The sequence below is a fragment of the Pterocles gutturalis genome, unplaced genomic scaffold (assembly GCF_000699245.1).
Source record: "Pterocles gutturalis isolate BGI_N339 unplaced genomic scaffold, ASM69924v1 scaffold13101, whole genome shotgun sequence".
In the NCBI taxonomy this organism is placed as follows: domain Eukaryota; kingdom Metazoa; phylum Chordata; class Aves; order Pterocliformes; family Pteroclidae; genus Pterocles; species Pterocles gutturalis.
In genome coordinates this window covers 15,530-38,734 of record NW_010097971.1, presented here as the reverse complement: position 1 = coordinate 38,734, position 23,205 = coordinate 15,530, and the positions used below count along the sequence as shown (strand labels likewise).

The following is a 23,205-nucleotide window of genomic DNA, read 5'->3' as shown; positions in this document are numbered from 1 at the left end:
TAATGGGCAAGGTTTGCCTGAAATACAGAATTTATTCCTGGCCTTTTAAGAATGAATGGTCCCACTTTTCAGGAAGCTTGCTACCACAAAAACTTGCTAATCAGCAGTAAAGGTGTATTTTGGCCTTACTTTTGTCATTAATCCTGAAGGGCAGAGACAGCTTTCTCTTCAGTATTGCACTGTGATTCAGATAGCCTCTTAGCTCAATACAGTTAATGTATTTGTAGCATCCTGTGGAATTGATGTATACACTTTTGAAAGGGGGAAAACTGCAATATGTACTTATGATGGTTGTTTCTTAGTCTCTTCTGTATTCCTATATGTTTCTATGAACCTTCTTCCCTTGTTTGTTTTCCTGTATTGAAAGTCTCCAGAACAGGTGTATTTGCATATCTGTGAACATAGTCGTGTAAAATAATTTCTCTCTCTCTTGTTCCATAGGTGAGCTTTAGTCCTCAAGACAGTGCACAGCTTTGTATCACTGGAAATGGCTTTTTTAAACTTTTTAAGTACAGTGAAGGAACTTTGAAGCAGACAAATTTACAAAAGGGAGATCCACAGAACTACTTGTGCCATGCCTGGCTGTCCAAGGAGGAAGTTATATGTGGCACTGACACAGGCAAACTTATCTTGTTTAAAACTGGACAGGTGCGCTGGGAGACAAGTGTAGAGTACAAAAAACCACCCAGGGAACTAGAAGAATATGCAAGAGCAGAAGAACATGAGAGGTAAATCCTTGTTAAATACTAATAGTATCATGCTTGTGTGTACAGATTAGTGGCAGGACGTTCATTTATTTCCTTCTTGTCCAGTTACTGAATGGGTTATAATAGTTTGGTTGCTGCTGATAAACATTTTTTTGTTTTGTCATTCTTTATTCTTAAGTCTTTATGCATTTCCTGCTTGCAGTTCTGATGTCTTTTGTGGACTAGCCTCTGAAGATAATGGTTCACAACAGGACTCTTTGCCTCGAATATCTGCAATTGCAGCTTATTCCAAAGGCTTTGCATGTTCATCTAGCCCAGGAGTTGTTCTTCTGTTTGAGAAGTCCAAGGAAAAGGAAGTCTACAAGGAGAGTCAAGAAATCTGGGTAGGCAGAAAAAAGGTTTTCCAAGCAATTATGCAGCAGAGGCTTGTCTGGGTGCGGCAGGGTGTGTGTGTGCTTCCGATTCAGTTATTGATAATAATTTTTAGCACATCTCTAAGTTACTTTATAAGCATTAGCTAACTGTCCCGGTGATGTCAAAAGGAAGGGATTTGCTAGAGGTCACACTGAAAGTCAGTGACAGATGTCCTTTTGCAAGGTAGATCTACATGTTCCCACATGTAAAGGGTGTTTTGAGGCTGCTAAACTTCAGGACACCCGTAAGAAACTTGTATTTATGGAGACTGTTGGAGCTAAGAAGTAGTCTACATCAGTTTTGAAGGACTAGGCTGCTTGTTTTTTTCCAAGACAAAGCTTTTCTCTACTCAGATATTTGTTATAGCTGTCATGAGACTTCGGCACTCTTAAGTAATCTAGTAAGATTTCTAACTTCTATAGCAAGCTGTATGCATTGACTTACTGCAGTCTCTGGGTAAGAACATTTAACTCTGGTGACCTGTTCAAGCCTTCATACTCTGGGCGTAAAAGGTCAGATCTTCTCTATGCACAAGACCCTGTAATAAGAATGTTATCAACCTGAATGATACACTGCAAGGAACTGTTATTCCGAGATCATAATTTTCAGGCAGTTTTCATTCTGACACTTGCTAGGTTTTTTTCTTGATGTTTTTCTGCTAACATTTTAATTTTTGTTTAATGCAGTACTTAAAATCACTGCAGAAATGTCCTCTGATACTTTTTTTTTTCAGCTGTAATGCTATAGATACAGTTAGGTTATCATGTCCTCTATTACCTGCCTTACAGTAGTTATGTACTGTTAAATAGGCAAGTTGTCTTACTGATATTACATATATGCTTACTAGAGTAGTATTACAGCAAAAGTTTGTGTGTGTGCACGCGTACTATTAAAACATGGAGACCTGGAATATCCCATGGGATGCATTTCTTGTGCAGCTTCTTTTTCAGCAGTGAGCCAAAACAGTCAGGCAGACAGGACATTATATGTATATGCTTCAGCCCTTCTGAGGAAACTGTGGTCGTTAACACAAATAAAAATCAGCTTTACATGTTTACTATGCTCTCCGACGACCTTATGAAGGTGAGTGCAGTTTTATCACATTCCACAGTCAACATGTCCAGTAAGGGGTATATTGTAATGGCACAGGTTATTCAGTGTGACTTTCTATGTTGCATTCTCATAAAATCCGTCAAATAGCATCTGAACCCTTAAAACCATGATATGAAGTGCCCTGCATGCTTCTTTGAGAGCTGTATTCAGTAGCCCCTTGCTCAAGCATCCCTCCATATGAATACCTGATGTTATTGAGCAGAATGGTAGAAGACACTGTTAAGAGCATTTAAGGGTGTGCATCACTGTTGAACCACTTAAGTAAGGCTTTAACTGAGAGATTTTTAATGTAACTGTCATAGTTTATGTTTCACTGTAACATGCAAAGATAAAGCTGAAACTGCCATAGGAATCTCATGTTACTCTAAAATAATAGCTATTGAAGTCCTAGTTAGAAGTGAAACCTCTGTGAAAAACAAAACATAATGAAAAATATTATCTATTCTGAAGGAATTAAATAATACAAAGACAAAAGATAAATGTATTAGCATGAAATAGACTTTCATGGAGTTAAATACCTAACCTGTGTACAGGTGTATGGAAACATCTTTACAAGAAGGGTGTTTGTAGTTACAGGTCTTTTTACTGCATGCAGCCTAAAATTTTATTGGTGCTTCACTTCCACCGTGTAATAACTAAACATCCTGGTGAAGTTGCTTATAACTCAGCACTTGTTCATTTTTAAATATCTGTCTGAGCAGGAGGTCTTAAGTGAATTCTTGAAGGTCCAGTTTTATTTGTTTATCTCACTTGCATTTCTTTGGACACTTACAATTATGTTCTGCTCTCACTAGTGTATGAGGAGTATGGAGCCTGCATCTTCCCTGCATCTCATTTCTTGATTGTTAATTATAAAGTTAAAACTGATTCTAACATTGTTACATCTTTGACATTGTTATGTTTGGACTGGTGCAGTGAAAGGATTAAGTGGTTTCCTCAAATCTATTTGATTACTGTATGCAAAGAGCTATGATAGATTTCTTAGCTGACTATATGGCCTGCAGTGAAGTATTTGTGATTTTTTTACGTTCTCATTGTTTCTCAGGAGAAGGCAGCTTATTTTGCATATCTGAATTTCTCATTGCATTCTGCTTCGATCACTGGTCTGGACATCTGTATTTGGAAACCCATTCTTGCTACTTGTTCCCTGGATAGATCTGTCCGCATCTGGAATTACAAAACAAAGTAAAGAGTTGTTTGTGTTTGTTATTACTTCTTGCTTCTTTGTATACTGTGTTTAGCAGGCAGCAGCAGCAATCTTGTATGCATGAGAGTGTTGTTCTGGTAAAACTGTTGTGTGGTGTGGGATGTAAGTAGTCTTACTGACATGATTTGGGGAGTGTGAATATGCAGTGTGTTTAAAACCCGTGCCAAGAGAATCCAAAGCCTTGCCTATTAAGCCATTTCTGTATCAGGCTTCTCATGTGTTTTGGAAAAGAGATCTTCATTAATGTTTCATTCAGCTTTGTCTTAAAATACTGTGGTCCCATTTCCTGCTTTATAGCCATAGTTCTTCAGCAAAGTGACTCCAGCTTTTAAGGTTCTATGGAGGGACAGAGGGAGAAAAACAAATCTCAGAAGAGATGTTTGTGTAGGTTTGCAATCAGTGGTTTATTTACCTTCTTCATTATATTACAGTAAACAAGGATTTGCTCTTCCACCTTCACCACCTTCTCTGTGAACCAGAAAGTTCAGATGTGCCTTTGTTTCCTGTAACACCTGTGTGATCAGTACTTACCTGGATGACAACACCTTTCCTCAAGGACAAGGCAGAGTCAGATTGTAGCTGCACGTATCCTTGCCAGGACAGATAATGTCCTGTCAAGTGTGCATAGGAAGTTTGTACTGTTCCATACTGCACAATGGTTTTCTCTTTCAGGACTTTGGAGCTGTATAAGGAATATCGGGAGGAAGCATACACAGTATCACTTCATCCCACTGGCCTTTTCTGTTTGGTTGGGTTTTCTGACAAACTACGATTTATAAGCCTACTGTATGAGGACATGCATGTTTTCAAGGAGTTGGCCGTGAGAAAGTGTAGAGAGGTAAGAAGTGATGTAAAAATGCAGTTGGGGAGTTATAGGGAGTAGTGAAGAACATGACAGAAGATAGAAACCTCTCCAATAGTAGGATTTAGGATATGAAAGCATAGAGAAAAGGATTCTGACTATTGGAAGATGAGCCTGGAAGCTGATGCATAACCGTGGACCTGCGAAGCAGCAACAGGGGTAGTTTGCTCAGAAATACTGAAGAACTGAGTTTTACAGGGGAAAGCACTGATTAAGAAAGCAATAAAAGGCTAACTATGTCATGGAGTTTTCTTTTTGTGTAACATTCTGATACTAGACGATGTCATTGGAATTCAATGCATGAATTTTTTTATCAGCTCTGTCTCCACTAATGGGCAGTTCTGTTTTTTTGTAGTGCTCATTCAGTAACGGAGGTCATCTTTTTGCTGCAGTTAATGGGAATGTGATTCAAATTTATTCCAGCATCACCTTTGAGAATATTAATAATCTGAAAGGACATAGTGGGAAGGTTGGTAAACAAATCCTATACAATGTAACTCATTAAAGTATGAACTAGTTGGTAAGATGCATTTTGAAAAGGAAAAAAGTACAGAAATTGGCCCAAAAATTAAAAATAGAAATACAAAAGTCAGTTTTCTTTGGTCAGAAGTCAATGTGTGCATGCACTAGACACATCTAAAGAGTCTGTCCTTAAATGGAAGGTGAATGATTGGCAGGTAGCTGAACCAGGAAAAATATCCCAGTAATAATTTATAAAAATGAAATGTACTACTCACTATTGAAATTAGCTCTTTCCTGGCAGTGTGTTCATAAAGTAGTTCTTACTGATTTTTTTTTTAATGCTAAAATGGAATTATTGAGAAACATCTAGGGGTTTTTAAGTAAGACTTAGAAGTGCAATTCCAAAGTTGTCATGGATTTACCAGTAAAATTACTCCATGCTATGCATCTATAACTTAGACATTGGGCTCCTTGGTGTGTTTTGCTTTTGCCAGATACATGCAGTTAAATGGAGTGCAGACGATGCCAAACTTGTCTCCTGTGACACACATGGTGCTGTGTATGAGTGGAATTTGTTGACAGGTAAAAGGGAGGCAGAATGCGTGCTCAAGTCGTGCATCTACAGCAGCATTGCCCTGTCTTCTGATGCCAAAATCATCTTTGCTGTTGGATCTGACCAGACTCTCAAAGAAATTTCAGAGTCCTCGGTGAGCTAATAAGCACTCTGGGATTTCACTAAGTTCTCTGGGGAGGGTACTAGTGCTTTGGTTTCCTTATCATCCGTTTGGTAAGCAGGAATCAGTCTGGTTTTGATAACTGCAATATTTACTGACACTTTTCTTGTATTCTTATGTCCTCTGCCATGAAACCTACGATTTTGTTGCAGTTTTGTATTTTTATAACTTTACTTGGATTTACCTAGAAATCTTCTAATCTAACAAACTAACTTGACAATATTGTATCAACTGTTTTGCTGAAATACAAGTATATTGCATCTACCGCTGTAGGCTATGTGCATTTTTTTTGTCCAGAGAAGTAGTAAATTGTAGGTGATAACCATTACATCTTTCAGAAGTGATCAAATTGTGGAACTTGGCTTGAAATGTTGAGAGTGCGTATCCATAAAGCTTAATACTAATTATTGTTCATGGCTTTGCTCCTATAGGCATGTAGGTTCTTTTAATTGCATTATTTGCTGCAGGCAGAGGTATGACAGTTACTCATGCAATAGGTAGTCAAATAATATTGGGGAACTTAATGTAATGTGAGGGGTTTGTGGTTTGTTTTTTGGTTTGTTTTATTTTATTATTTTTTTTAGATCCAGCATGAAGTGCCTGCTTTTGGTGTTGTTTATACTGCAGTAGCTGCTTCTCATTCCGGGCACATGGTATTTGTTGGTACATCTCTGGGGACAATTCGAGCTATGAAATACCCATTACCTTTGACAAAGGATTTCAACGAGTATCAGGCCCATGCAGGTGCTGTTACAAAGGTAACAGAGAGTACTTTCCTTTCCCTGCGATACCACTTGCACGTGTCTCCTTTAGTGCTGATTCTCCTTCCCATTTCATAGCATAATCTGTTTAATGTTGAGCCTGCATGTGGAGAAAGAATATTACAGCATTCATAGAAGTCCTTTCTCTAGAAATAGATGTCACTGGCTAAGCTGTTGTTGGCTAAAAAGTGACTCACACTGTGATAGGGAACATGGCATGTCCCTGATGGAGAACTTTGATACAGCTCTTTCTGGAAAGTGGAAGATAAAGGTATGCAGGCTTGAAAACCTCTTGTAAGGATGGAAGGAGGAATGAGATGAATGTATTAATCAACTTGCTGCCAGGGTAAAGAGCAGAAGAGATTGCAGTGTTGGCCTGTTAGCCAGAGTGTATTTCTAAAAGGCTAATGAACAGCATCTGAAAGGTGGGGAGATGGTGAGTAGAACCTGCAACCATGGAACATTTCAGCGCACTTTCTTCAGGAAGCCACATGTTCTGTCTTGTTAAAATTGTTAATAATTTTGGCATTTTAAGTATCACTGTTGAATACGACACCTTGACTTAAGAGCAGAAGACTCCAACATTACGCTATGAACTTCCATTATTGGAACTCTGCTTTCACCTTGCTGGTAAGCTGTGTCAGCTCCTAGGTATTCTGCCAGGCCATGCAGTCACAGGAGGTCTGGAGGAGGTAACAGCAGTTATTACTAGATCGTTGTTGGTGGGCTTATTTGCAGATTCAAAAGAAAATGTTTAGCCATCTGTTGCTCAAACAACTTCTCAACGAAACAAGCTAGAGACCTTTGGAACTATCATATAAATGGCCTATCTGGGCTATAACTGTCTAGAAGGTCTTTTCTGTCCCAAGTTTTTAAAAATCTTCCTACAGCTTAGAGAGCAGAAGCAAATCCAGTTTCTTCATGTGTTCTTTTCTTTCCCTTCCCCTGACCAGGGTGCAGCAGGAGCAGAGAACACAATCAAAATGTTGGTAGTGGGGTTCTGTTAATAATTCCACTGTTGACTTTCTGTGGTATAAATGACAGGGAGTATGTGCGTGGGGAGAAAAATTTGGTATAAAATCAAACTGTGTCTCCATTATTCCTTGTCTCCACTGTTATTTTGTTGTCTGCTCTTTCTAAGATGTCCATAACAAGTGATGACCTATTTCTGCTAACTGCCTCAGAGGATGGCTCTATATTTGTCTGGAAAGTGTATCATAAAGGAGGTGGGATACTGAAATGGGAAAAGGAAGTTGACTATGCTGAAGAAGTGCTGATCATGAGGTCAGATATTGAAGAGAAGGTAGGAGGAGCAACTTGTGAACATGAACCATAGGATTCCTAGTGCACAGTTTATGAATTACATCTGCATTATGTTTGTGACTAGGCTGTTCCTATATGGCCTGCTGTTTAAGAGGGCTTGCATGCTTTTTGTCATATAAAAAGAGGTTGCAGCAAGTAGCTGCAGCTGCTTGTTAATATGCAAACTGCATTGTATGAACAGTGAGTGCATTTCTACAAACCATCTTGTAAGATAACAAAGGAACCTTACTTCTGGAACTTTTGGTCTGTCTGTCTGAAAAATCTCTACAAAGGCTGTCTTTCATAAATACGTGCATGTAAATAAAACATCCTTAACAAGCTGTTGCTAATGGCAAATAATCTCTCTGTTAAAAATATCTTCTCATTTATGTCCTAACAGGGTCAGGCAATGCTAAACCTGCAGATCCGTGTGAAAGAGCTACAGACAGAAAATGATTACCAGCTGCGTCTCAAGGATATGTGCTTTAATGAAAAAACAAAGGAATTAGAAGAGAATTTCACTCGGGAAATAGACTCCCTTAAAACCAAACACCAGGTATGATTCATATTGCAGAACCAAATACCAAAAAATCTTTCACTGAAGAGTTGAATTTAAGCTTGCATTACATATGTATGAATGCCATAAAGCATCTGAAAAATGAAGCACTCCTTTCCAATAAAGACGTTCTTGATACTTGTAAAGCATGAAGCTACTTTTGAGTCAAGTCTCTTGTAAGTACAAGGGAAGTACAAACTTTTATTCACATCACCTTTGGAGGTGAATAAAAGTTTTCTAGGCAGGCAAGTTGTACTTCCTGTCTGAGTGTCCATATGTACTAAGATTAAAGTGAATGACAGATTTGGACAAGCTTGGGGCTGACCTTTCTAGTTGTTGTGTCTAGCAGGCAAATGGAGTATTTCTGCTTCTGCAAGACCCATACAGTTATTATGAGAAGAAAGCGAGAAAATTGTACTTATAGTACAGTTCCTAGCTTTTCTGGAAAATTTCTCACCCATTTTCTTGTTCCAGTTCTCAGTGCTTTTTTAGATTAAGTCATCTGTACCGGTAGTTGGACATTCAATGCAAATGGCATTCAAACCTCACTTTTGCTTAGGCTTATGTCATTCTACACAAATGTCAGTTTTTTAGGACCCCGAGGTTGCCTCAAGTGAGACAAGAAGCAGCTTGAACTCTAATATCTGGACAACAATTTGTGGAACTGCAAATTCTCTTCAAGCAGGCACACACAAGCGGAGGCTTTTGTACCTCACGAACTTTTCTTGTTAGATTAGGATTATATAGTACCCTGTATTGTATGAACTCCATTTGCTACTTAGCTTTCTGTAGTTTTGTAACTTGTTGTAACAAACTAATCTCAGGGAAAACTTGGCTTGGTGACACATGGCGTTTGAATTTTGGTGAGAGATTTCAAACATAAATTCTGTTATGTATGTGTTCCACACCATGGGCAAGAGCACAAATAATTTGGACACTACTTTGCCTAGTTTCAAATTAAAATATATTTTTTCTTATTTTTTCCCCAGATTTTACAGGCAGAGAAAGAAAAACAGGAGCTACAACACCAGTTTCAACTGTCTGAGCTGATGAATAAACAGGCCAGGGAGGTGCAACAGCTAGGTTAGACTATAACAAGTGTTTGTAACTAGAATCTGTAGGAATTGCATTAGATTCATAGCAAGTAATGTGACAAGGAGGGATTACTAGAGTACAAGAAAAAATTAATGTATGTCATATGGGTATTGCAGACCAAACATTTGTCTAAACTGCACGACACATGACCATGAGGAGAGCATGCAAATGGGCACTGTACTGTTTTGAGATGAGTAACTTTTTCATTTATCTTATAGCTCACTGTGCAAGAGCAGGGAAGTCATACAGTTCAGCAAGGAGGCTATTGTACAATGCACACAACATGGAAATAACTAGAGCCCAGATTCATAATCAAGATAAAGCAGAAATACTGTGAATTAGTACCAAAAAGCAAGTCCATCCATAAACGAGTCCACTGCTTACTCTACTCTCTAGAAGTTGCACTTATACAGCTCTGTCATGGTTGTCATCTCAAGGGAATGCCTAAATTAGCTGTTACTAATTTGTTGTAATGACAGAGTAGGAGTTTTTGGTGTAGTTTTTAGATTTCTTCAAGCTGGAAGAGAGCAACATTCTGTCCCGATGCAGTGAGCAGTGATATAGCAGAATATTCAGAGACACACCTGAGACAGGTGAACGACAGCTGTGATACAGGCATTATTAGTGAAGTGGTAAGTCAAGGGAAGAGCAGGAAACTCAAGAGATTGTTTTCTGATGTAAAATTTTGTATGGCCACAGAGTCTAAAACCTCTGATGAAGAAAGTGATGAAGTGCTTCTGGTGTAATTTATTGCAACCAGCTGCCAAAAAGACAGTAGGGAATAACACACTGATGACTGTAGAAGGATAGAATATACCTCTCTTTTCTATTAGTTTTGTCAGTTTCATATGTTTCCTGTTACCAGAATCTGACAGTAATCAGAAACTCTTAATGGAAAATGAGAAATACCAGGAGCTGCAAGAGAAATCCCAGAGGATGCAAGAGGAATACGAGAAACAGTTGCACAACTTGGAGGAAAGCAAAAGCAGGGCTGTGAAGGAGCTAACAGAACATTACGAGGAAAGACTTAATGAGAAATCTGTTCTGCTGGAAGAGGTAAGAAACTTGATTTACAGTTTGAATTATTGACTAAATTTATCTCCAACTGTGATAAAACGTTCCCTAGGACAGGAGAGGTTGGCTCCCTCCATGCAAATCCTAATCTGCCTGCAACCTTGGGGAAATACGTTGACAGGTAGAATAGTAATGAGGAAAGCCCAGCTGAGTTACCAGCTTTTCTGGGCTTCATACCTTGAGTAAGTAACCTGCTAATATTAATATCCTTAGGTGTTGTCAGGTCAGCTTTGCCACTCTTTTTCCTAGATCCAACAATTCCCACTTGTTAATGTGGGTTAGATGATACATTTACTTAAAGAAAGAATCAGTCACCTTGTTTTAGTGACAACATTTCTAAAATTGTGAATTCCTTTCCTGAGTCCCTGAGGTTCCTGCCTGCGTAATTTGGGGAACAAAGAGAAATACCCTGAGTACTTCAAAAACTCCTGCACGTGGAGGTCAAAGACTTGGCTTGACAAAGGGCAGACAGATAACTGATACTTACATATCTAAAGTCAATAAATTCTATCAACATTACTGTTTGCAGCCCTATGTTGCAATACCAATTTGGAAAGAATGTGAGGAAAGAATGTGAGAAGAGAGGCATACAGAGACTGGTGCAAACCTGAGTGGTTATTGGTCCTAATGCATCAGAAACAGCAATTTTAAAAGGTTGTCTCAATTCTTACTCATGTTTGCATTTTCTGCGACCAGAACATGTTTGCTGATATTAGTATTTGGGCCAGGTTCCTAACTTGAAGCATCCAAGCCTTAAGAAGACCTTTTTTTAAGAAGAATTCTTCTCTTCTTTATTGGTCTCTTACTTTTGTCTTCTCTAATGTTTGCTTTCCTTAACTGCAGGCACAGGAATCTATAAGGCAGCAGCTTCAAGAACACGAAGAAATTAAGAAACAGATGGAAGAAGATGAAGACCAAGAAATTCTGGAGCTCAAAAGCAAGTACAGGAGACAGCTCTTGGAAGAAAAAGAATCAAACCTGCAACTGAAAGGAGAAATAGGAGTCATGAATGAAAGGGTATGTCTTATTCTGTGATAAGATCAGACCTGCACGTGGAGACCTATAGCTGAGGATTGAATGTGATTAATGGCATGTCAATTTAGTATGTTAATTTAGTCTGTAAATATGTGGCATTTCATATGGGAACAGTAGCCCCTTCTTATATCAGTTTGAAAGTTTTAGAATATTTGGGCAGAAGAAGAAGCTGTGTGCTGACTGTATTGCTGATATGATTAGAGATAGATGATAGAGGAGGTGTGGTGTTATTAGTACACTTTCTTTTCTCTTACATAATTGTAGATTATAAATTATAATATTGTTCATCCTATGATGGGGAATAAATGAACCTTTTCATTTTTCCAATATCTAATGTGTTGCTTTGTTAGGAAAATGCTTCTACTGCTTCATTTGATGCAATAAACACTTTGTGTTTTGTATGCATCCATCATTTTTTATTCGTTTTACCAGGATTTTTAAGGAGGTATAAAACCTTTTAGCTCTTTTACTAGCTGGGTATTACATTTGCCTAAGGATGTTAGAGGGACATTTTTTCTTCTCAGTTTCTTCAGTATCTCTCTCGAGACAGAGAGGTTCTCTTCCTTCATACCCTTTATTATCATGGTACTGTCTTCAGTTCCACTGTCTTTTAGACACCAGGAATTTTTTTATGGGTCCTCACAGTTTGACCAGTGTCGTTCTTTGGTTCTGACCTTCTTGGCTTTGCAGATCTTAGTGCTGAGGCAGGGATTTTGAGGGTACCAAGGCACCCTTCTAGTCTGCTTTTGATGTCTTTAGAGATGTATGGCAAGTGATCACCTTAAAATAATTTTCCATGGCTTAAATGTTATTTGAAGCTGATGCTTGGGTATAATATCCATACCCTTCTTGCTTCTGGATGTAAATTCCTTGATTCCTTGTAGTGCAGTGAGTATTCTGTCAGAAGATACAGAAAATGCAAAAATTGATATTCAACCCCCTTTTGAATACAGGTATTTTTAAGTGATGAGATGATCCTTCATCATATCTTAGTTTGATATCCTTTATCCCACACTATCTACAAGGTATCATACAGAGTAGGATGGCTAAGTTATGCGCAGCTTTTGGAGACAGTTCTTACTTGTTTCCCTCTCTAGTTGAACAGCCTACAGAAGGACCTCAAGAACCGAGATGGGTTGATTGAGGAAAAGAGACAGGAACAGCGGGAGCAGCAAGGCATCATTGTGTCACTGGAGAAGGACATCTTGGCACTGAAGACAGAGATTCAAGAGAGAACCGATACTATCCAAGACAAGGTGAGAAACTGGACAATTGGCTGAGATCAAAGTCACCCTCCCTTAATTTAATACAGGTATTTATTTTAATAGCATTGTCTTGTGAAAATATCAAGACTGCAAACTTGGTTTTAACTTATAGAATTTTCGATCTTTAGTTGGGGATTTTAGTTTTTAGTTCCTATTCTAAGCTTTTCTTGGGGAATTCAAGTTCAGGATGTTGAGTTTCTTGTCCCCTGTTCTGGGATCTGTAGGTGGCTCTCTGTGTTATTTGCCCCCTCCCTTCCCCTTTGTAGATGTGCAGCTGAACTTTAGTCTTCCACTAGATCTGTGACTGCTCTTTTTGCCTCTGCCATATTTGTGTCTTGTCCCAGGGGTCTGTTTGACAGTTCTGTGTCTGATTCAGATCTCGAACTATTTCTTCCAGGAGAAGCATATATATATCTTAAAAAAGAAAAATCAGGAACTGGAAAGGTTCAAGTTTGTACTGGATTACAGAATAGAGGAGTTTAAGAAGCAAATAGAGTCATCTGAAAATTATACTAAAACAATGAAGGAGCAGATCCGTGAGGTAAGTAACACTCTTACTTGGCCTCTGCTACTAAGCCCTTTGTCTGAATACAAGGATGACCCGGTGAGTCCCGTGGAAGACTCCACCCTGTTTGTTCATTGACTTCTTTCAAGGGTATACAGCACTGATTCAATATCTTTACAGCTAATAAAAACACTTGCACACAATAGCTGCTATTTAATTTTCTATCATATGCTACCAGTGATCAACACAGTTATTTAAGCTCATGTTTCAATATTTAATTCTAGACTCTGAGTAATAAGTTTTGCTTAAAAATGGATCTTATGTGATTGCCCTCCACATACCCTGTAACGTTTACAAGATACTGCCTTTATTGATCTGGAGGAAGAGAGAGAGAACTTCTGTCAGAAAAGTTGCAGATTTATGCAAACATAACTCTGTTCAGGGGTTAGGCACATGGACAAATTACCGTTCATCAGATGATCTGTGGAAAATTTCCATGTATTCATACTTAGTTTGCAACAAATTCATTGAGGCAATTTATTTGTAATAGAAACTTACTGTGATCTCTCCACAGAAGTACCTTCAGCTCAGCCACATTAGGACTATGGTGATGTAGCTAATCAGGGACCTATTAGTGTTTGTCTGTTTATTCAGAACAAAAGCCTTTTAAAATGAGAACTTATGAACAATTTGTATGTACGTCAGAGTAGCATGATGAAAGCACTGTTCTATCTTCTGGTCACCATCTTATGCCAGTAAATGCTGTAGCACCCTTATTGCTTTTTTTCCCCGTGTTCCCCATATGTAGCCGCAGCTTTTCAATGCGTTTGTTTCTTTTCAGTATTGGGTTCCTCTTATTGTTGCATTTACCCTTTCCAGTATTGACTGTTAATTTCCATCTCACCCATTCTTATTCAGATGGAACAGTAAAGCTTCAGTTCAGCTCAAGGAAATTAAGGGGCATCACATCACTTAGATACCTGTAACTCAAAAGGGAGCTGAATATCCATTTTTGTGTTTTCTGTATATTCTGACAGAGGGCAGTGTTGCTCCAAAATTTACTTTTTTCATGTTGTAGTTAAACCTGAAGGGGGCTCTACTCCGTCAAGTCTGTGTTTCCAGTCTCTGGTTTTCCTGTTGTGTTGCTTTTACATGTCTCCTTTTAGTCCTGATTTCCTCCTCCTGCTTCCTCTCAGATGGAGAGGGAGCTGGAACGATTCCACAAGGAGAGAACGCAGTTGAAACTGAACATCACACAGCTGCAACAGAAACTAAAGGCAACTTATTGCGAGATGCACACAGAGAGGGAAAAGGTATGGGGTATAACCACTGTGCAGGTCCTACATAATGAAGTTTGCGGGGACAGAACACTGCAGAAGCATTAATCTGAGCAAACAGGTACTTCAAGGAGACTGTCCAAAGACCAGGAGAGTCTCTGCTCAGTGGGGACAAAACCAGAAAACTTCCAAGCCTTCAACCAGGTTAGAGAGTTGATATTAAAAAAAAATCCAGTTATTTATGGGTCAGTTTGTTCAATCAACACATATTCTCCAGGGTTTAACAGAGCAGTGAGTCAAATGCTTAACTGACTGCTAAAGCTTGAACTCTGGAGACACTTCACCCAAAAATGAGCAGCATGTAGGCTGCCACCTACAATTATAGGTGGTAGGGTGAAATAGAGTGAGCTTATTAGCAGAGGAGGCAAGGACCCCTTGTGTTTGCCAACAAGCACATCAGACATGAGGGAGGAAAAGGGACTGCAAGTGAAGCTGAAAGAGCTTAGCAGGCAGTGCAGGACTGAGAAAGCAGGTAGAGAGGCTTGGTAGAAACCAAATGAGAATGAGAAGGCAGTCTTGATGTGAAAATCATCAAGCTGCGCATGTTTCTGATGTGTTTTGTTTCTTGCTTTTGCTCATTAACTGTTTGCATGTTGTTTCTAAATAAGAATATAGGTTGTTTGGGAAAGGGCAGTGGGGGATAGCATTCATGATAATAGGCTGCTGGTTTTCACATGAGACCTCTGGATGCTGGCATTTACATTACCTAATGCAGGTATCTTGGATTAATATTAGTGCTAAAACTTATCACTGCTATTTGACATGCACAGTGCTCACATCTCCAGCAGTTTTTTTAATGACATATTTTTTAAAAAATTAAGTAGAAGTAAAATATATGAGAGCTTTCACCAGTTCTACTAAGCTTTCTAGAAAATTGAACATGATAGAGTGCTCTGGTGAGCCAAATAAGAATGTACCTATATCATTCTCGCAGAAGAAAAATATGGAAGTCTTCATCAAACGATTTAAAACAGATCTTCATAATTGTGTGGGCTTCATTCAAGATTCAAAAAAAATGAAGGATGGGATCCGTGAGCTCTACACCAAGTATGTGCAGCCATCAGACACGGTGAGTCAGGGCCTTTGCCTTCTCCTTGCGGATTAATTTCTCTAATAGTGTAATCACTGAGGCAACATGCTGTGCCCCCTCAGGTGGAGACTGAACCAGCAGACATGGATTTGCAGCAGGAGTACATGAGACAGCGAGAGTATCTTGAGAGGAATTTGGCAGCTTTAAAAAAGAAGGTGGTGAAGGATCAGGAAATCCACCAAGCTGCTTACATGCGCATCATGCAGGTAATAAGCCTTTTCGTTGTGGTATGGAGAGGGGAAAAAGGAAGCAGCTGCACAAAAGAGACTTTGAAACAGTTTTGGTTTGCCTCCTTGCCAGAAATTCCTAAGTTTTTCAACTGCTTCCATTCAAGGATAGTATTCATTGAGCTACTGAAGTTCTATAATTTTCTGGACAAAAAGTACAAGATGTCTAGAGTCAGAAATTGTTGCCGTTTTGTGGCTACTTGTGTTGATCTCCCACTCCCTAATGTAAAATGAGATAGGGAATCTCTGCTGCCTAGATATTTTTTAAGCAATTAATGTACTTATTTTTTATTTCAGACGGTATTTATAGTTGCCGTTGTAGTCAATTTGCACCTGTCTGCCAAGCTGTACTTGCTATATGGTGATGTTTAGGAGGTAATTTTGGAGGAAGAAAAGAAATAGAAAAAAAAAACCCAAACAACTTTCTTTGGCCACATAGTCCCATGCCTACTGGTCTGAATTCAGAAGAATCTGCTTTTCACATCCAGTTTTTTCAAGGAAGTTCAGAAACAGATGATGAATATGCCTATTTGTACTAAGATCTCTTGCTCAGAATCCTTTTTCCTTACAAGGCAAGGTCAATTTGTGACTGCTGTTTTCATCTGGAGTGAGAGGATCTAAAGCCCCACACCAAACATCCTGGGAGGACAGCTCTTTTACAGTTTCTTCTTACCATGGTCTCCTTCTGCTCAGTCAGCATTTCCTTTTCCCCTCACTAGCCCTTTCTTGATTGTTACTTTATTAGGCTTCCTCAGGATCACTAGACCTCACTCCTGTCCTAAGTCATCTGTTCTTTGCTGCTATTTATTCGTAGTGCTTTTTCAGACCCAGCAGAGATCTTCTTCCCTGGCGCTGTTTTAATTTTTTTTTACTCCTGTGTGTTAGATGTTTCCTTTTGGCACAAAAGGAGATGGCTTCATAAAATAACCTGAAGAATTTCCTTGCTGGAATGGGGTGACAGATGGTGCTCATAATGATAACACTTGATGTCTTGGTAAGCCTAACATGAAATGATGATTAAAACCGAATTAATAAAACATCTGGAAGAAGAAGATATCAAAGATTCTAACCAGCCTGGTTTCTTCAAAGAAAAATCAGTTCTCTGAAGTCTAGTAGATTAATGAGACTTTACAGCCAGGAGGAATTATCATGGTCTTCCAGTCCTTCACAGGGGGCTTTTAAGACTAGTTTAGACAAACTTCTGTCAGGGCTTGCTTTGAAAAAGTAAATGATGTCTTGGCGGCCTTCTAGCTCTGTATTTCTATTATTCCTCAGTTGTGCTTACATTTTCAGAGCTGTGCATTTCTCTTTGAGTGACAGTTCTTAGGTGCATTCCACTAGTGACTGCTGCAACAGATGATTAGAACTGTCAAGATAATTTTAATATTTTTACCAATTGGCAAGTTGCTTGTTGTTAGACTATTAGTTTTCCCTCCAGCCTTCTGTATGTGTAATGGCTTCTTTGGTCACTTGGATACGTAAGAACAGACGCACTGAATAATCTTGAAGTAACACTGCTTGAACTGAAGCATGTATAGGATGATCTTTTCTATGTCCTACCTGTCTCTGACAGTCAACACTGTAAGGACTTCCTAGACTGTAGTTAGCATCCAGACATCATATGCAGTTGTACCTGATGGCCTCATCCTCCATGCATTTGATTAATTCCTTTTCTGAAACAATTGGTACTTTGCCACAACATCCCGTGACAATGAGTTTTAGCGTGAGCATGTATTTTAATCCATTGCGTGATCATTGCATTGCAGTGCCAGCTTTCTTCAGAATGCAAGGATTGAATTAAAAGCTAATCTCTCTGGATAGTATGTATCTTCAGAAAAATATTATCAGTGTCAACCAGAAGCCTTTTACCACCCAGCAAACCAAAGACATGTCTACGTAGCCCAGATTGCCTCATACAAGATACTATGTGTTTTACTGTCTAACAGACCAAAAGCAAGATCTTCATTTGATAGCAGCATTCAACACTTGGTGTGAACTTACGAAGATGTTTAGTCATGACTAAAGTACACCTAAACAGAAATGCTGTGACCTAACCCTGAAAGCTGGTCAAAAGAAAGTTTCCTTGACTGATTCTTGGAAGTTATCCTCTTCATGTGTTCCTTTCACAATCAAACTCTGGGATAAATGCATAGTAGTCAAATTTGATCTGTGTTTAAAGACTTGAATTAAACAAGTCAGAGTCAACAAACTGAGCTCACCAACTCATGCTGCATTTAGAATCCAACACAACCACTGCAAGAACAACTGTTCTTGCCCAACAAGTTCAGACCTTAACACATCCCACAATCTTCCTCCAGTCAGTGACTTTCAGCTGAGGGGAAACTAAGGCACAGCTGGTGTACTTGTCTTAAGTGTGAAGTATTGAAAATCTTGCCACGTACATGCACCTTGAGTTATTGCTGCCAGCTTGAACTCCTTGAGTGCATCTATATATAGATAACAGCAGTAAGTGTTGTACTTTGTTACTAACCAGCTTCCAGTTGTGTGATGCCAATACTTTATAAGTAGACTGTAAGGAACTGAATCATATGCCTTACATAAGTCTCTTATGGCAATGTAATTATCTCTATCAACCAAAAGTATCATTTAAAAAAAAATAAAAATTTGAAGATACCTTTTTTCATAGGAAATGTCATTAATCCTTGTTCTTATCTCCTGTTGTTCTAGTGGGTTCCCTATTGCTTGAGACTTACACTATGCGAGGTACCCAAAGCATGCCTTTTGGCCATTTACCTTTTCAAAACATTGCCATTTATGATGAAGTTTCAGGGGTTGCAATGGTGCTGTGTTCCAAAACTTCTAAAAAACCACCGCAAGTACCTGAAATTGTTGCTATTCTTGGTTCAAGTATGATGGCAGCTGTTTAACATTTGCACCAGCTGTTGATGTGATAAGGTATTTTGTTGTCTTTGTAAGGGGCAAATACACAATACCAATTCTTTTGAATTCAGAAAAGAAATATTTAGTTAATGGTGCTCGTGTTTCTGAATAATGAGCAACAGTTTTATCATCCTTTACTAGTATTAGCTCATACTGGTTTTGATGAAGTCTTTGAATCTGTTGCAACAACGGGCAAAGTACATTCATTTGCACTGTCACAACTCCTTCAGCAAGATGTTCTGTGGTAGGCTATTAAAAAAAAATAAGAGGATTGAACTTTTAGGGGTTGAAAATAAGAAAAGAACAAAATTAATACATGACCAACTTCTTCTCATAACAGCATGTTAGCAGTAGGTATCTCAAGTCTCCATATGCTTTATATATTTCTTAATGATTTGGAAGGGGTATTGGAAAGTTATGTCTGTCAGAACTAATGAAGAGGGCTTTGACAAACTGCAAGGAGATACAGATAATTTAAGTGAACATATACACAATGGCAAATGAAAAGCTAAGTAATACACACTGGAGGGAGAAATGGGAGTTCTTCACATTAATTCTGAATTAATTGGATCAAGCCAGGAAGGGACCTGAGCTTCCCTGTGGAATTCGCAAGGAAGATGATACCTCAGAGTACAGCTGCAGTCAGAAAAGCAAAACAAATATTGGCTTATTCAGCTAGTGTGGTTTGAATACTGTCAAGTTTAGTGTCAAATCTACTGTGGCCTTATCTGAAATGTGTACTGTACACATTTCACAGTAATACACTGTAATTGCCCTGTATCTTCTGCTTGTGATACTGATTCTATACTGTCCAGTGTCCTTGACGAGAATATGAAGATACATATGGCTGAGCCAAATAGTGCCTGTGCTTTTCCTCATAGAGCATGTTGGTTTTGCAGGAAAATATGAGTCTGATTAAGGAAATTAATGACTTGCGGCAAGAACTGAAGGTGGCCCACACCCAGGTACATGACCTCCAGTCTACACTAAGATTAACCAAGAAAAAGCAAGCAATTCAAGACACAGGTGAATAGCGCTTCTTGTATGTTTTCCATATTGTCAATACTTACTCCAGAAGCCCTTTTTGTCCTTGGTGAACAACTCTGTTCCTGTCTCCATATCAGTCCAGCTTGTCTGCCTGGTGGTACCTGTTATATTGTAATGTTAGTTGTAGAAGCTGCTAAATACTGCAGTATCTTACTATTTCGCTCTACTCCTTCAGCCTTGAAAGATGCCTTTCCTTGTTCGTGCCAAAGAACTCTGCGAGCTGGACCTTTATTACTCTACTTTATCCTCTCTGATTTTGTCTTCTAGCTCCCTCCAGTGAAGTGCTGTCCAGCCCAGCTGTCCTGAGGTTGAATGCAGAGAAGGAAAGTGAGAAAATAATAGCAATGCAGCAGCTAGAAATACAATACCTGCGAGACAAAATCCAAGAGAAGGGGCAATTCAGCCTCTCTTAGACATAAATCTTTCTAAGCTGAATCTGGAAAGAAGTGACAAGGCACAGCAACAGTGACTTGGTTCAAGGGTACCTTACATTATTATATTCTCCTGGAAAGATCAGAAATGCAACAGCATTGATTAGACTTCTATGATCCTATACTCTTCCATTAGAAGTATTTGTGCAGCACTCACTGCTCTGAACACAAGGAAGCAACCTTTACTCCCTTCTACTTTCCTGGAATCTGCCCTTTCCAAGATGGCTAGGAGCCAAGAGGAAAAAAAATAAATTTGTGTTAGTGCAAGACTGATCTTTGTGTCTTCATGATAGGGCAGGTACGCACCTTTCTCTTGAAAAATAATGTGTTCTAGTTCAGAAGAGCTGGTCAAACTCTGTAAGCCTTTTCTACTCAACTTCCAATTTAGTGTCATTGTGCTGCAAAAATCAACATCAGCCTTCTATGTTCCAGTATTGAATTGCCTATGTGCATACAAAAGACTGCTTGCACTTAAGACAGATGTCAGTGTTCTTTCAAGCAGGTATCCAGTCACAGACTAAAAACCAATTACCTTTTGAGGGCAACCTTTGACTAGTGGCCAAGCACACCTGAGCTAGAGCCCTTGCTCAAGCCTCTACCTCCTGTCTAGAGATGTATTGTCTCATCTGTTACAATTAGGATAAAAAGGCAGCTCAGTTTCAGACTCTGAAATCTGGAATAAAGTCCAAACCAAAGTCATATCTCTCCTATAACTTTGATAAATTAATCTTTGCTTGTCTTTTTTCCAACATCTGCAACCCCTTTAGTTCAGTCTTTCAGTGAAATTCTCCTGAAAAGTCACTCTGCAAACTATTTGTGTATAGAAAAAGGCAGGAAGTAATTTCTTTAATAATGAAGGGGGAAAAAGTAAATTTTTCCTCCTCTGTTGTCAGTGCATGACACACTGTCTCACTGAGAAATACGTCACATACATCAGAAGTTTAAGCTACTGATTGAGCATGGAACTAGATGATATTCTAACAGACAGTATGTTACTGTTTCCATTTCCTATCCTGAATTGTAGAGAAGTGACAAGTGCTTTCTACATACTAATAATATTATACAGAAGATGGTGGTGCCAAGGCTGGATAACATGTAAGCTATATTACCATTAGGGATACTAGACTCATTTCCAGGCTGATGCCATGACAAAACAGATGTTTCCACAAGCTCCTATGACCTGGGAGACTTCACTTGAGTGCTTTGTCCATGAACATGGAATTAAGTTGCTTTAGTCTTATTTTTTTTATTTTGCAGCTTTAACCCATATGAAGCATAGGTTTCACAGGAACAAAAGGAAGAAGTTACTATGGAATTGGTCTGTTAATGGGCTAGCTTAACACCCTTTCTTCCTCTCCCACCCCCCATAATCATCTTGATACTTCCTGTACAGAAAGAGGATGTAATTAATGTAATTAGCAAATATTTTAAAAACTAGTTCCCTCTTAAATTTTCAGAACACACCCATTTTAATTTGCTAGACTCCCATGCGGTATAATTTTCCCCTCACTCTGTCAGAATAAATTGAGTGGTAGAAGCCACTGCTTTAATACATGCGATTTAGAGAAATGGAATCAATCTTTCTGAAAAAGAAGAACCTTGTCCTACTAAGAGGAAGAAGGATATGCAAGTGAAGAATTATTTCTAACTGGTGACTAATATGCTTAAAAGTATGCCTGTGTGTCACCCTCACTAGAAAGATTTTTAAAGGCAACCCAAGGCCTGCTGGATGAGGCCTAGGTAGACAGCTGGCAAACTAGGTTCAAGAGGATTTTGAACTTGATCTTAAGGGCTAAGAGGCAGCTAAAACATTGTTTGTGAGGGAGAACATTAAGAGTTCAGTATAGCTGAGGATTATCAGAGACCTACTGGAATCAAAGTAGATGTACAAGCCCCTTCCATACTGGGAAAATGAGACCGAGGTCAATCTCCCACACGTGTGCTGTAGAGAGGTTTTCAGAATTAAGCTGTAACTGGATTATGGTTTTGTATGGTCATGGTCTTCTCAATTCTCTGAGTGCAAAGGCGCTTTCCACTTTTATCCTTTCTTGGTCCACCTTGTCTGTTTCTCCTCTTGGTACCTCTCTAAAAGAGCTGGTAAGCATCTCATGCTTTTACAAAGCTCCAGCCCACTTTTTAAAGTGAATATATGACTATCTTTAAAACTGAATAAGGTTTCCCCTTGGATGATGTGTTTGTTAACTGGCCCAACTAAAGGACAGGTTTTTCTGGGTAGGGGCAAGCTCGTTGTTCAAGGGTGTGTTGTATAAATTCACCACATCCCATTTGTTGTTTGAGGTATAGGACAACAGCCACTGGACAGATGATATTTCACAAGTTTCAAAAGATCTGTCAGCTTTTCCTCAGACAAATTCCTGAAGGTGTCACACTAATTGCTGTGTATTAGCATATCCTAAGCTTCCCTAAAAAACTAGCATGCGACTTAATAATTGAGCCTCCCTTTCCATTTGTCAGGCAAGAGCTGTTCTCGCTACATCTCCCAGTAGATTTTCCACCTGCTCAGACTCACAGCACTGATCCCTCTGGAGCCTTCTGTTGTCGTTAAGCCCAACCACAAAGGAGGGGGCATGGATTCCAGCTGGGAGTCCCAGTCCCCTGCTGCCTTCAACGTTCCTGCTACTCCCTTTTTTCTCTCCCTCTCTCAAAGGAGTCCTTTTCTCTTTCACTCATTCCTCTCAAAATGGTCACCCTTTTCTTTCTGCTAGATTTCCAGGAAGTTGGTTCTTCTGCAGCACAGTGGGCTCTGCCAATGCCACTGTCTCCCAGGGAGGAGGGAACTGCAGCTGCCTGGCAATGTGGAGGTGGCATCGCAGTTTGAAAATGCACAGTCTATACAGTAGTGCAGGAGCTATTTTATTTAACACCACCTAATACCAAATACTTGCTGAACGTGTCAGATCTTCCCTAGCGCTGCCAACCTGGCTGCAGGCTTCCTCTCACCTGCTGCCTGGGAGCTGCTCCCTGCCTCCATGCCTCCAGCCCCCCTTCACCTGCAGCTGGGAGGAAATGAGGCACCTTCCAGGGAGCCAGGTCCTGCTGGGGAGGGAGGGAGGGGCAGC

The 23,205-nt window shown here is 39.3% G+C and overlaps 1 protein-coding gene across 1 annotated transcript; it reads left to right on the top strand.

Annotated features, from left to right (window-relative positions):
* Positions 1 to 441: 441 nt before the first annotated feature.
* On the top strand, positions 442 to 20,163 carry CFAP57 (cilia and flagella associated protein 57; the record flags this gene model as incomplete). Its single annotated transcript, XM_010087300.1, is given in 21 exon segments — positions 442 to 728; positions 910 to 1,101; positions 2,063 to 2,204; positions 3,280 to 3,419; positions 4,114 to 4,279; positions 4,659 to 4,772; positions 5,260 to 5,472; positions 6,084 to 6,257; positions 7,402 to 7,563; positions 7,963 to 8,118; positions 9,108 to 9,201; positions 10,079 to 10,269; positions 11,131 to 11,304; positions 12,420 to 12,578; positions 12,985 to 13,128; positions 14,289 to 14,405; positions 15,364 to 15,498; positions 15,582 to 15,725; positions 19,547 to 19,673; positions 19,962 to 20,090; positions 20,093 to 20,163. Coding segments are annotated over 21 exon segments (3,231 nt in total), but the record flags the coding sequence as incomplete, so codon positions are not given.
* Between the last annotated feature and the right edge of the window lie 3,042 nt (positions 20,164 to 23,205).